This window comes from Hypanus sabinus, chromosome 4, assembly GCF_030144855.1.
Source record: "Hypanus sabinus isolate sHypSab1 chromosome 4, sHypSab1.hap1, whole genome shotgun sequence".
Classification (NCBI taxonomy): Eukaryota; Metazoa; Chordata; class Chondrichthyes; order Myliobatiformes; family Dasyatidae; genus Hypanus; species Hypanus sabinus.
The window spans coordinates 133,982,209-133,996,421 of NC_082709.1; the positions used below are offsets into that span (position 1 = coordinate 133,982,209).

Consider the following 14,213-nt stretch of genomic DNA (forward strand, 5'->3'; position numbering starts at 1 on the left):
GCTGACAGAGGGGCCAAGTCTGGTTTAGGGTGTAAAACATTTCAACAAGTTTAAGAGCTTACCCTTGTTTCTGATCATCAATCGCTAGTGTCCATTTTTAATCTAGAAAAAGGTGTTCCACTGCAGCAACTTCATAAATGTAGTGATGGGCTCTGTTTGTTGGTGGACACAATTACAAGATCAAATTCAAAACGGACAACTAATCATGGCATGCTGATGAATTGTCCTGTTTACCCTTGGAAAATAAAATACCTGAAAAATTTACAATGCAGGACACTCCTCTTGATGTATTCTCCCTAATACAAATCAGAGGTTTCCCTGTTATGGTGGAGACAATCAAAAGGGAAGCCAGAAAATAACTCAAATTGTCTCAGATCTACGTGGCCAACCAAAACACTGGAATATGCAAGAATTCCAGTTACCCCATGTTTACCAGTGCCCGGATGAACCTATCCTTGACGAGGGTTACCTTATGTGGCAGTTGAGAGTTGTTTTACCACCCAAGCTGAGAGCTAAGGTGTTGGGAGAAGCTACATTCCAGTCAGCCAAGATGGTCAAAATGAAAACACTGGCTCGCAGCTTTGCCTGGTGGCCCGGGATAGATCAGTAGATCGAGCAGCTTGATGTGTTGAAAAGCCGTTTTGCAAAATGACTGATGTCCCAGAACATTCAGTCAGTGACAATGGACCACAGTTTGTTGTCATTCTCGAACATGAATGGAATAAGACATACTACATCTGTACCAGCAAGCTACAAACAGCTTGGTGATAAGGCTTGTCCAGAGTCCAAAGAAAGCACTGCAAGCAATATCAGCAGAACACAACACTGACACTGAACCAGGAGCTCACTGATTTCCTCCTTAAATATTACAATACAGCACACTCCTCAACCATTGTAATTTCCTTTATTCCACTGAAATTCTGCTACTTCAGACTTTACTTTCTCCCTATCAAATTTCAAGTTGAACTCAATTATATCGTGATCACTGCCTACTAAGGGTTCCTTTACCTTAAGCTCATAACCGCCTCCGGTTCACTACATAACACCTCAGCCAGTATAGCTGATTCCCCCAGTAGGCTCAATGGCAAACTGACCTAGAAAGCCATCTTGTAGGCATTCAATAATTTCACTCTCTTGAGATTCATTGCCATCCTGATTTTCCCAATCTATCTACATGTTAACATCTCCCATGACTATCATAATGTTGCTCTTTTGACATACCTTTTCTATTTCCCATTGTTGTGTTAATCCCAGCTACTGGAGGCTTGTATGTATCTATCATCAGGGTTCTCTTACCCTTGCAGTTTCTTAACTCAGCTCACAAGGATTCAACATCTTCTGATCCTATGTCACATCTTTCTAATGATTTGATGCCTTTATTACCACCAGAGCCACGCTACTCCCTCTGCCTTCCTTCTTCTCCCTCAGTTACAGCGTGTAACCTTGGACATTCTGCTCCCAACTACAACCATCCATCAGCCAGGATTCACTAATTGGCCACAACATCATATCTAACAATCTGTGAAGTGCAACAAGATCATCTTCCTCATTTCTTATACTCTATGCAATGAGATATATAACACTTTGAGTACTGTATTTGCTACTCTTTTTGATTTTGTATCCCTAATGCACTGATACTCACTGTGCTGGCTGCAATTTTTGTCCTATCATCTGATAGTCTGACTGCATACTACCTTTGCTTTTTTTTTAACCATCTGTCCTATCCTGAGTCTCTTCACTCCAGTTCCCATCCCCCTGCCAAATTAGTTTAAACCCTCCCCAGCAGTTCTGACAAACTTGCCGCAAGAATATTTGTTCCCCTTGGGTTCAGGTGCAACCTGTCCCTTTTGTACAGGTCATATCTCCTTCAGAAGCGATCCCAATGATTCAAGAACCTGAAGCCCTGCCTCCTGCATCAGCTTCTCAGCCTCGCATTTATCTGCCGTATCATCCTGTTTCTACCCTCACTGGCGTGTGGCACAGGTAGCAATCCAGAAATTACTACCTGTATGTTTTCCCCGCCCCCCCCCCCCATCCTTTCCTCCAGTCACCTTAAGATATGTTCTTTTGTATTAACCATTAGGGAAAAATGTTGCTGTTGTCCACCCTATCTATGCCTCTTATCTTAAAAACCCGAGTCCATTGTTGTTTGTCATCTTTATCAACAATCTGGATGATAATGTGGAAACTGGATTAGTAAATTTGCGGATGACAACATGGGGGGGGGGGGGGGGGGGGTTTAGTGAACAGCGAGGAAGTCTACCAAAACTTGTAGCGGGATCTCGACCAGCTGGAAGATCGGCTGAAAACTGGCAGATGGAATTTAATGAAGACAGGTATGAGGTGTTGCACATGGGGAGGACAAACCAGGTAGGACTTGCACGGGGTACTACAGGGCACTAGGAGGTGTGGTAGAATATGGGGATCAGGGAATACAGATTCAAAATTCCTTTAAAGTGCCATCACTGGGAGATTAGGTCATAAAGAAAGCTTTTGGCACGTTGGTCCTCATAAATCAAAGTATTGAATGCAGGAGTTGGGATGTTTTGTTGAAGTTATACAAGATATTGATGTGGCCTAATTTGGAGTATTGTGTGTAGTTTTGGTCAATTACCTACAGGAAAGCAGTCTATAAGACTGAAAGGACACAGAAAATTTACAAGGATATGGACAGGACTTGAGTACCTGAGTTATAGGGAAAGGTTGAATAGTTAGGACTTACTTCCCTAGTGCGTAGAAGAGTAAAGGGAGATTTGATAGAGGTGTACAAAATTATGAGGGATATAGATAAGGTAAAAGCAAGCAGGCTTTTTCCACTGAAGGGTGAGATTAGAACTAGAGGTGATGCATTAAGGATGAAAGGTGAAATATTTAAGGAGAACATAAGGGGTAACTTCCTCGTTCAGGGTGGTGAGAGTGTGGAACGAGCTGCCAACAGAAGTGGTGGATACAGGTATGATTTCAACATTTAGGAGAAACTTGGATAGGTACATGGATAGGCAGGCAATAGAGTGCTTTGTTTTGAGTGCATGTCGATGGGGCTAGGCAGATTAATAGTTTAGCACAGAAGAGATTGTTTAAGGGCCTTCTTGTCTTCTGTAGTGTTCTGCAACTCTGATTTTGTCCTCTCTATCATTTCCTCTCCTCCCCAGTTGTTTCAAAGAGAAAATCCCTAGCTCACTCAACCTTTCCTCATAAAACACATTCTCACAGCTACTGTAATTTACCATTCATTGAGTTTTAACACTCTGCTGGATCAAGATGAAGCATTTTGTAACAGATTTCCACACAATAAAACTCCATGTTATCGTATTCTCTTTTATTTAGCTAAATAGTTTCAGCCCCATTGCTATTCATTTTCATTCATGTGGACAGTAGCATTGGTGTGCATTTATTCTTCAGAACTTTCCAAATTTTGTTGGAATATATTTTACATCATTTTATACACATTATAATCTTAAGCTATTTTAGTGTTTCTTGAGTTGCACACATTTAATCAATTGAGGTTCAATCTACATGGACTTTAGTAAGGCATTTGATAAAGTCCTTTGTGGGAGGCTCATCCAGAAGATGAGGATGCATAGGATCCATGGTGAATTGGCTATTTGGATTCAGGACTGGCTTACCCATATAAAATAGAGTGGTAGTTGAAGAGACTTTTACTAGCTGGAGGTAGGTGATTAGCAGTGTTCTGCAGGGATCTGTTCTGGGACTTCTCAAAGTTCAAAGTAAATTTATTTTCAAAGTACGTATATGTCACCATATACTACTCAGAAATTCATTTTCTTGCGAGCATTACCAGTAAATACAAAGGAATACAATAGAATCAATGAAAAACACACACAACTAAGATGAACAAACAACCAATGTGCAAAAGACAATGCTGCCTTCCTATGACAGCACACTGCTGTTTATGATGTATTTGAGTGGCCCGGATGAAAATGTAGATGGATGGGTTACTACGTTTGCAGTTGATACAAAGATTGGTGGTGTTATGGACAAGATCCTTAATGGTGTTGATAAGCAGACGGATCTTGGGGTCCGAGTTCATGCTCCCCGGAAGTGGCTACACAGATTGATGGAGTGTTAAGAAGACATATGGCATGTGTTATGTTTTGTAGCTCCAAAGACTAATCAAAAGAAAAACACAGGAGCCATGGGAACCGGGTCTACTTAGATTTTTTTTTAGTGAGGCTTGCACACATGATGTGGTGGCGTGATGATATATGCCAGTCATGTACTGCTTGCATCTAACCCATAATTGTTTATGTGAACAAATGAGGATAGCTTAATCAAACAATATATTTACAATATTACTGAAATATTAAATCTGAAATTATAGCTAAACTCCCTGCTTAGCTATAAACTCCAACTCAGTATAAAATGCATCTCAATTCAAATCTGTAATGTATTGCTCTCTGGTCATCTTATAAACACATGTACTATGTAATACACCTATATAGACATCCCAGCACAGTAAATTTTATATTGTCCCACTCGGGACTAAAGATTTAATTGCTGTGGAGGATTTCTTACTCTTGTGGGATAATGTTTTTCTTGACAGGATGGGGGTGGGTCACTCTGCTTGGCAGGTAAGACTTGTGGGTGTGAAACAATCTTAGGTTCTGGGCCCCTTCGTGGCGGTTGTAGGAGTTGACCAAGGGACTGGAGGAGGTGACTCTGGACACCTTTCTTCTGTTACAGTTGACTCTGCTCTTCACAACTGATCGATAGGTCATCTCCAGATGACATCAGACACATACTCCACTGTGTAGGAGAGCGGTCCAGTTCTGTCTTAATCTTTCCAAGTACTCATTGTTAATCAACTCTGGTCCCTCGCCAGGACTGCTTGGTCAGGAGTGAAATACCGAACCTCCTTGTTTGAAGAACCCTCAATTTGACTCGGCTGTATGTCTTGTACACTCCTTCTGAGACTGTGTTTGAGGAGATCCAAGCATCTGAGTTACTGTGTATAATGTGGAAGATGCAGGATAGATGTATTCCAAAAACAAACAGATACTCAAATGGCAAAATAGTACAACCATGGCTGACAAGGTAAGTCAAAGCTTCTGTAAAAGCAAAATAGGGGCCAAAATTAACAGGAAGATGGAGGATTGGGAAGTTTTTAAAAAACTAAAAGAATTATTAGGAAGAAAAGGTGAAATATGAAAGAAAGCTAGCAAACAATATCAAGATGTATAGAAAAAGCTTTTTCAAGTATATAAAAATTAAAAGAAAGATGATAATGAATATAGGACTGCTAGAAAATGAGGCCAGAGAAATAATAATGGGGGACAAGGAGATGACAGATGAACTAAATGAGTATTTTGCATCAGTCTTCACTATGAAAGACACTAGCAGTGTGCCACATGTTGAAGGGTGTAAGGAAAGAGAAGTGAGTGCAGTTACAAGGGAGAAGGTGCTCAAAAAGTTGCAAGACCTAAAGGTGCATAACTCACCCAGACCAGATGAACTGCACGCTAGGGTTCTGAAAGAGGTAGCAGTAGAGATTCTGGAGGCATTTGTAATGATCTTTCAAGAATCATTGGACTCGAATGATTTTGGAGGATTGGAAAATTACAAATGTTACTCCACTCTTTAAGAAATGAGGGAGGCAACAGAAAGGAAATTATAAACCAATTATCCTGTCCTCAGTGGTTGGGAAGATGTTGGGAGTCAATTATTAAGGATGAGGTTATGGAGCATTTGGAGACAGAGGACAACATAAGACAAAATCAGCATGGTTTCCTTAAGGAAAAACCTTGCATGACAAACCTGTTGGAATTCTTAAAAGAGATTACAAGTAGGATAGATAAAAGGGATGCAGTGGATGTTGTATATTTGGATTTTCAGAAGGCCTTCGACATGGTGCCATACATGAGGCTGCTAAACAAGTTTACAGGAAAATTACTGGCATGGTTAGAGTATTAGGAGTGGGAATAAAAGGGTCCTTTTCTGGTTGGCTGCAAGCAACTAGTAGTGTTCCACAGGAGTTGGTGTTGAGACCTCTCATTTTCATGCTGGTATTATATAAATGATTTAGATGATGGAATACATGGCTTTGTTGCCAAGTTTGCAGATGATATGAAGATTGGTGGAGGGGCAAGTAGCGTTGAGGAAACAGGAAGGCTGCAGAAGGACTTAGACAGAATAGAAGAATGGGTAAGAAAGTGGCAAATGAAATACAAAGCTGGAAAATGCATGGTATTTGGTAGAATGCACTTCTGTAGAAGAAATAAATATGCAAAAATCTGAGATGCAAAGGGACTTGGGAGTCCTTGTGCAGAACACCCTGAAGGTTAACTTGCAGGTTGAATTTGGTGGTGAAGGCATATGCAATGTTTGCATTCACTACAATAGATCTAGAATTCAAGAGCAGGGATGTGATGCTAAGGCTTTATAAGGTACTGATGAGGCCTCACCTTGAGTATTGTGAACAGTTTTGAGCTCCTTATCTAAGAAATGATGTCACAAGAATGATTCCAGGAATAAAAGTGTTATCATATGCGGAACGTTTGATGGCTCTGGGCCTGTATTTGTTGGAATTTAGAAGGATGAACGGGGATCTCAATGAAACCTTTCAAATGCTGTAAGTCCTAGACAGAATAAAATGTGGAAAGGATGTTTCCCATGGTGGGGGAGTCTAGGACAGAGGGCACAGCCTCAGGATGGGGGGGGGGGGGCATCCATTTAAAACAAGGGATGCGGAGAAATTTCTTTAGCCAAAGGGTGGTGCATTTGTGGAATTTGTTACCACAGGCAGCTGTGCAGACCATGTCGCTGGGTGTATTTAAGGCAGAGCTTGATAGGTCCTTGGGCCAGGAGTGGGGCTGAGGAGGGTAAAAAAGGATCAGCCATGATTGAACGGTGGAGCAGACACGATGGGCCAACTCTGCTCCTATGTGTTATGGTCTCATGGATGTCAGAGGTAGCATTTTTATACACAGAGTGGTAAATGCATGGAAGTAGATACATTAGGGACATTTAAGAGACTCCTAGATAGGCACAGGGATGAAAGAAATATGGAGGTCCAGGTGGGAGGCAAGACTTATATTGATCTTGGAGTTAGTTAAAAAGTCAGCACATTTTCATAGGCCAAAGGGCCCGTTCTGTACTGTATTATTCAATATTTTATGTTTTATTAGGAATAAGCAAAAATTGCTGGCCTTGCCAGCAACACACACATCTCAGAAAATTAGGTACTGCTCTCATTCTGAAAAGCATCCTCACACCACTCAGATTTCTATCCCAATTTTGAATCCAAGCCACCAGTGACACTTTAATGTCATGCATTTTCACTAACATCCATTGTCTGTCACTTTGAGGCGGACCATTAATCAATCCTGGTATAATATGTAAATTTCTGATCAAGATCGTTTTCAGTGCTTCCAGCCATCTTTAATTCATTGTACAGTTTTGTGTGTTATATCAAATACGTGTGCACATAATAACGATATTGGCCATTTCCTGAAAGTGAACTTCCAACATAACAACTTGGGTACCCCAATACCTCTTGTTTTTTAAATTTTACTTATATTTGGATAAGGTATTCACAAGTATTACACAAACTTTTTTTTTTACATATAAAACCTTTCCCATTTTTTAATATATGTATAAATCTATATATATTTATACATTCACAAGTACACACTATGATATTAAAAGAAAAATAATTAGGCACTTAAATAGATATTTATGTGCAATTGTAATTCCACACTATTAAACTAAATAATAATAATAATAGTTGTTAAAAAATAGTAATAATAGTGGTTGAATAATAATTTCCATGTATCCCTTCTGGTCCATTTTGTTCTAGTCCAAAATAATGTCTGTAACCCTTTGTAACTTCCATCATAGGTGTTTGTATCTTAACACATTCATGTTTGCTCCTACCCATAAACATACTTATCCAATTTCTGTGTACTTATTTACTTCATTTTAGTATTTTTTCCCAAATCTTTTTCTTTACTTGTGTTGATTCCACATTTTCCAGAAATAAAACAGTGAACATTTGAACCAAAGGAGCTTACGTTAACACTATTACTATGTTGATGAGGAAAGCAGTATGAACCATTAGGAGAGTCATCTAAAGTCTGCTCGCATTGGGGGTTATAAATTCAATCCATTTATTCCAAATTTGATACAAATTTTCTTCTTGAATTCTCAGGGAGTAAGTCATCTCCATTTTAAATTTTCCAAAATAATTTCATGCCAATCTTCTAAATTAGGTGATGTTGGATTTAGCCACTTTCTGGTGATTGAATTCTTACTTGTGCTAAAAGGACCTGCAGCAACTTTATATCTTTCTTCTATTCTGAAAACAATACACACCCCAAATAGAGAGTCACAAAATCCAGAGATATCTGTATCTTAAATACCTTAATTAATGTGCTGTGAATACCTTTCCAATATGAACTTAATTTAGGGCAATCCCAAAAAATATGGAAATGATTTGCCTCCTTGGAGCCACACCTTCTCCAACACACCATGCTTGTGTCTTTATTTGTCCTGGTATGAAGAATCTTATAATACTTTTCCAGCAATGTTCTCTCCAAACCAGTGTTAGTTGAAGACCACTGAAAACTTCAGATTTTCCCCCAGGCTTCCTCTGAAAGTACCAACCCAGCTTCTTTCTCCCACTTCTCTTTAATATACAATGTGTTTTCATTTTTTGGCATGAGATAGGGCATTATATAATCGAGAAACTGATTTACTTGGCATTGAGCTGTAAGCCAAATTCAGAATCTTGAAAAATTCTAATTCTGCTGTTGATAAGTCTGTATACCTACAATTCTGGTTAAAGTAGTGTCGTACTTGCAGGTACCTAAAAAGGTCATTGTGTTCTAGGCCATGTTTGTCCTGCAGGGATTAAAAACTTTGTAATGCACTTTTGTGTGTGAAAGAAAAGTAGGTTGTAAGACCTTTCTTTATCCATAGTTCAAATCTTTTATCTCCTCTGCTGGGCAAGAATTCAGTATCATAAGCACGCCATCTAAAAAGTTTTAACATGTTGTAGATTCCACATAAGTTAGCCACCTTCTACCATATTTTTAATGTGAGATTTATCCAGCTGTTTTTAATCTTTTCCAATTGGGCCATCAATCCTTTGTCTGCAATTGAGGCCTGTACAGGAAAACTGTCAATCAAGGAAATTCTATTTCCTTCCATCTACCCTTGTATTCCCCATTACACCAATATCTGTGAAGCTTAAAAACAATTTCTCAAGCAAGGAAGTGCCATACCTCCTCCTTCCTTTCCTAACTGAAAGGTGTTAAATCGGATTCTAAGTTTCTTTCCTTGCCAGATAAAGCAGGAAATCCATTTGTCCCATTGATTATAGTCTACCTCCACAGGTAAAAGTAAAGTAACAGAGGGAGAATATTCATTTTTGTGGTACTTATCTTGAATTTAAACTTAAAAAGGGGATAAGATTCCATCTACGTATATCTGTTTTTATCTCTGCAACTAATGGCCCATAATTTACCTGTGACAACGTTGAAAGATATTTTGGCAGTGTTATTCCTAAATATTTTAATGATTTAGCTTCCCACTTAAGATCATATGTATCCTGCAGTTTTTTGTATGCTGCGTAACTTGGGGACATAACCTGCGTTTTCTTTACATTGATTTTATAACCTGATATTTTCCCCGAACTCATCCAACAATGTACACAGTCCTATGAATGATTTTTCTGGTTCACTCAAATAGACTAAGACATCATCTGCAAATAGTGCTACCTTCTGTTAATACCTCTTCTCTTAACAATTTTATTCATTTTCCAACTCTCTTTCTATATTCAGTTTTGTTCTCTTCTATACACAATGGTTGAGGAACAGCTTCTTCCCTTCTGCCATCAGATTTCTAAACAGTTCATGAATACTACCTCATTATTCCTTTCTTTTCCTAATGCCCTTCCCTTGGACAACATTGGTAGCGTGGAGAGGGCAGACTTCCAGTTTGGGCAACTGGCGGTCTTCCATAAAAAAACCCTTGTCCAGGCTGGCGCCCTGGAAACTTTCCAAGGTGAAAATCCATGGTATATCGAGACTAACGGAGGCCTACTACTACATTCCTTTCTTTTTGTATTATTTATTTTTGGTAATGTATAGATTTCTACATCTTTGCAGTTTATTGTTTCTGTAAAACAAAAAGTTTCACGTTACATGTCAGTTACAGTAAATCTGATTCTGATTACTAAATTAACATTTGACAAACAATTTGGTTCTAACACTGCCTGTTTATATATCTTACTGGCTTGGGGTTACAGGTTGAAAGGATATGCATTGTTTAGGCACAGATACCAAAAGATTCTCCTCTTCTAACCTCTCTATAAATTTCAGCATCTATGAAGAGAAGCAAACAGTGAACTATTTAGATATGTGTGTTGCACAACATTTCCTGCATCTGCAGAACTTATGTCTTAAAAACAAATTGCACTTTTCTTCCCAGTGCTAGTTTAAGACTAACATTCCTTTTCAAATGAACACTCCAGATAAATTCCTTAGATTATTATTTGTCAGCTTGTCCAGAATTAGAAAAAGTTTTAAAACATAACTGTAGCAAATTAATTTGTCTGTTGGATCTAGCATCATTAAAAATCATGCTATAAATATTGATATTAATTTGTATCTTATGTAAATTAAAACGTATGAAACATGCTTACAGCATCTTAAATATGAAGTACAGAAAGATGACCGATATAACCAAATAATTGTGATTGTGGTTTGTTATACTCATTATAAGAATATCAAACCCTCATTGGTATTTCTTTGAAAGTATGAGAAATTTCAGTCACCTTAGATATTACCAAGGAAGTGCAATTGAAAGTTGTTTTCAAACCTTCAAATTATACTAATTTAAAAGAACATGTAAAAGAACCCATCTTCACCATAACCACAATGTTTCACTCGGCACACTAAGAGTCTCAAACTGATTTCAGGTCAGAAATTTTGCCATACTATCCTACACTACATACGCTACTGTTTTTGTTTTACAAACAACATACACTTACCAGGACTGGACAAGCTGCACAGAAGGTCTGCTCAGCAGATTATCAGGCAGCAAATTCACTTCCCTCATTGTATTAGCCAATCGAACTGGTAGTTCTTTCCGCAAAAACATAAATGATGTCTTTTCACATGCATTATTACGACCTAATAATAACAAAACAAAGTAAGTAAACATTCTGCCAGCTGCATACAAAGTACTGAATAATGCATACATATTCACTCATGCTTTTCCTCTGACAACGCAAAATAGCTTACAACATAGGTTGTTTCTTACATATAAAATGTGATAATTAGAACTATTAAAATATATTATTAAATACAAATCCATACAATCAAACTAAGTAAATTGACACAGTATTATTTTTTCACTATGGATTTAGAATAATTCATTTTGGGATTATTAAATATCGATATTAGTGTAGAAGATAATATTATCAGAATTTTCATGAAATTATTAATAGTTAACATAGTTAAATTATATCATCAATTTTGAATACTTCATTTTAAATTATACAATGCCATTGTTCGACTACATTTATTTCAGTTTTTGATCATTAAGTCAGAAATAAATTCAGTCCTCTAATTCTGTACCAGGAAGACCCAAGGTTGATCCATAGCATCAGTTAACTGGCTTTCAAGGGATCCCTAATTCAATATGAATTATTGCAACATTTGAGCAGTTGAGCTGAAGCACAAACATTTGGACAGACTTCAATCTCCTTGAAATGACTACAGAACAAAAAAATATATGATCCAATACATTATGCAATGTATTGCATAATCACAAACACTTCATTTCAATGTATTTCATTAAATCTGTAACTAATTCCTCAACAGAACACAATAACTATATTTCCAACCATCACACTACCTGATTCAGTTATTCCAGTTATCAATGCAGATTAAGGTTACTTAATACAAAGACCTCAACCACAATACAAATGATACATCATGATAATGAAAAACAATGTTACAAAATACTTGTTCAAAAGACATCAAAAGCCTGTAAAACCATGTTTTTAATTTCAAGCCAAAGCTACTGATTAAAAGCAGACTCTGTAGTTACATCTCTTGTTTATGAGTTGCCTAGAATATAAACAGCAGACATTCCTCCAGGGTAAGATGACATTTGCAATCTGATCAGACTTTAAATTCTACACTCTAGGAAGGTCAATGCCTCGCTCCAAGTTCTTAGAACAACTAAAGCACAATATTAATTGCAAACTATTATAATATCCAGTACATTTAGTGGAATTTGTTTTGATTGGTTTTACTGGTCATATTTGCAACACAAAATTTAATATTATATTCCAACAAAATACATACCTACAGAGTCAACAAGGGTTAATTATGAATAAAATTGCATTAAATAATCTTCCAATGAAATATTTTCTTCCATTATAAATGGAATATAGTATTAAAGAACTGTAGTATCTTTTAACCAAAGTAAATAAGTGTCTACTGAAACATCAGTGCTATACAGAGAAGGTGCAGCAATTTTTTTATGCAAGATATCATATTGACCTATTGATATTTTCTCAATGTTATATCCAATATAATTTTTGCAGTTAACATTTTAAAATGTTAATCATTAATCTCTCCACATTAATGGCTACAAGGTGAAGGAAATCAATCAGGCCCTTTAAAAGGCTGACAGAAAAAACAAGAAACCTAACAACGAAGAGGAACCCGTTGCTACTGCCTGTCTTCCCTATATTTCCACAGTTTCTAGAAGGATTGCTGCAATTCTGAAGAAATATTGGATTCATACCACAAACCCATAAAGAAGCTCACATCACAGCTTATGCAGGTCAAAGATGACCTGGGACTCAGGTCGGCTGGCATTTACAGGATTCCCTGTGAATGCGGAACAATGTATATCAGCCAGAAGGAACACATAGTGGAAAACCGCATCAAGTAACACAAGAGGTGTATGGCAAAAGCAGAACATTGCATTCACAATGGCCATAAGATTGACTTCAACAACACAAAATTACTGTGCCACGCCAATGGCTTTTGAGACTGCCTGGTAAAGGACGCCATTGAAATAAAAATAGAGGAAATTAATTTCAACAAAGATGAACAACTCACTCCTAGTAAGAACTGGAATTTGTAAACAAAATGGGAGAGAGGAAACCTGACTGGATGGGGACTAACCAATCAGGAGGGATGGAATACAATGGTATAAATATCACCAGACTAGATTTGCCCAGGCATCATCCCTGATGAAGATGGCAGAATTTATCATCAAAATGTCAGTTATAAACAATACCTGTACCTGGCTAGAAGCCAGAGAAGAGTTTATTTGTTACGTATGCTGGGAAAGCACTAAATCTTTTTTTCAAATAAATATTTGTTAGTAATATTCTAGACAATGAAACAAGGCATAGAATGGGAATGCATAAAAATAGTATGGGACATTTACTGGTGATATTTACTGGACACAGAAATGAAGCTAATTAGGAGGTAATTTACAAAACAAGGACATATAATCCAAGGTGATCATTTGAACAAAGAAATTAACCTTCTGTTTAAAAAAAATATAGAAGTCATAAACTGCAAGATTATGTACAAGATTATAATAACAATTTTGATTCATCTTGATTACTTTGTGCATAATCACTCCATTTCATTCTGAATGTACTTCAATCTCATGCCTTGAAGATTTTACTAGAAATCTTAACATCAGACAAGCAATGTGAGAACTGTAGAAAAGCTTGGAGCTATATTGAATAAAATAATAAATGTCATTGACTATATGATTCTGATTTTGTCATAAAGTGCTAGCTTTAAAGCTGTGGCAATTAGTTGGAAACAAACAAAATGATAATTAGTGACATTGACAGTTGGAACCATTCAAACAAAAGGAAATAGACTTAGATCTGTACATCACCTTTTATCACATTGTTTAAAGATGACCTAAAGTACTTTGCAACCTGTAAATTACCTCCCAAATAGCCAGATTATTGGTCCTTGTGATGTCGGCTGATGCATAAATTTCAGCTGAAACACCAGAAATAATGCCCCTACTCTTCTTTAGAATGATACCTCAAGGTTTCCTTTGCATTCATGAGGACAGATGATGGAGCTCTGTTTTACCGTTTCACCCAAAAGATGATAGGTCCAACCACTTACTCCACATTACACCAAAATGTCATGCCAGATTTCTGTGCTCTAACTTCCAGAAAGATACAGACCCACAAA

At 37.3% G+C, this 14,213-nt stretch overlaps 1 protein-coding gene across 4 annotated transcripts in view; it reads right to left on the minus strand.

The window, feature by feature from the left end:
* pdk3a (pyruvate dehydrogenase kinase, isozyme 3a) overlaps positions 1-14,213 on the minus strand; it is a 69,017-nt gene that overhangs the window by 32,363 nt on the left and 22,441 nt on the right. For all 4 annotated transcript variants that reach the window (XM_059968182.1, XM_059968183.1, XM_059968184.1 and 1 more), the window contains exon 2: positions 11,012-11,153. In XM_059968182.1, coding sequence (XP_059824165.1) covers positions 11,012-11,153 — 142 coding nt within the window. The remainder of the gene's footprint in view (positions 1-11,011; positions 11,154-14,213) is intronic.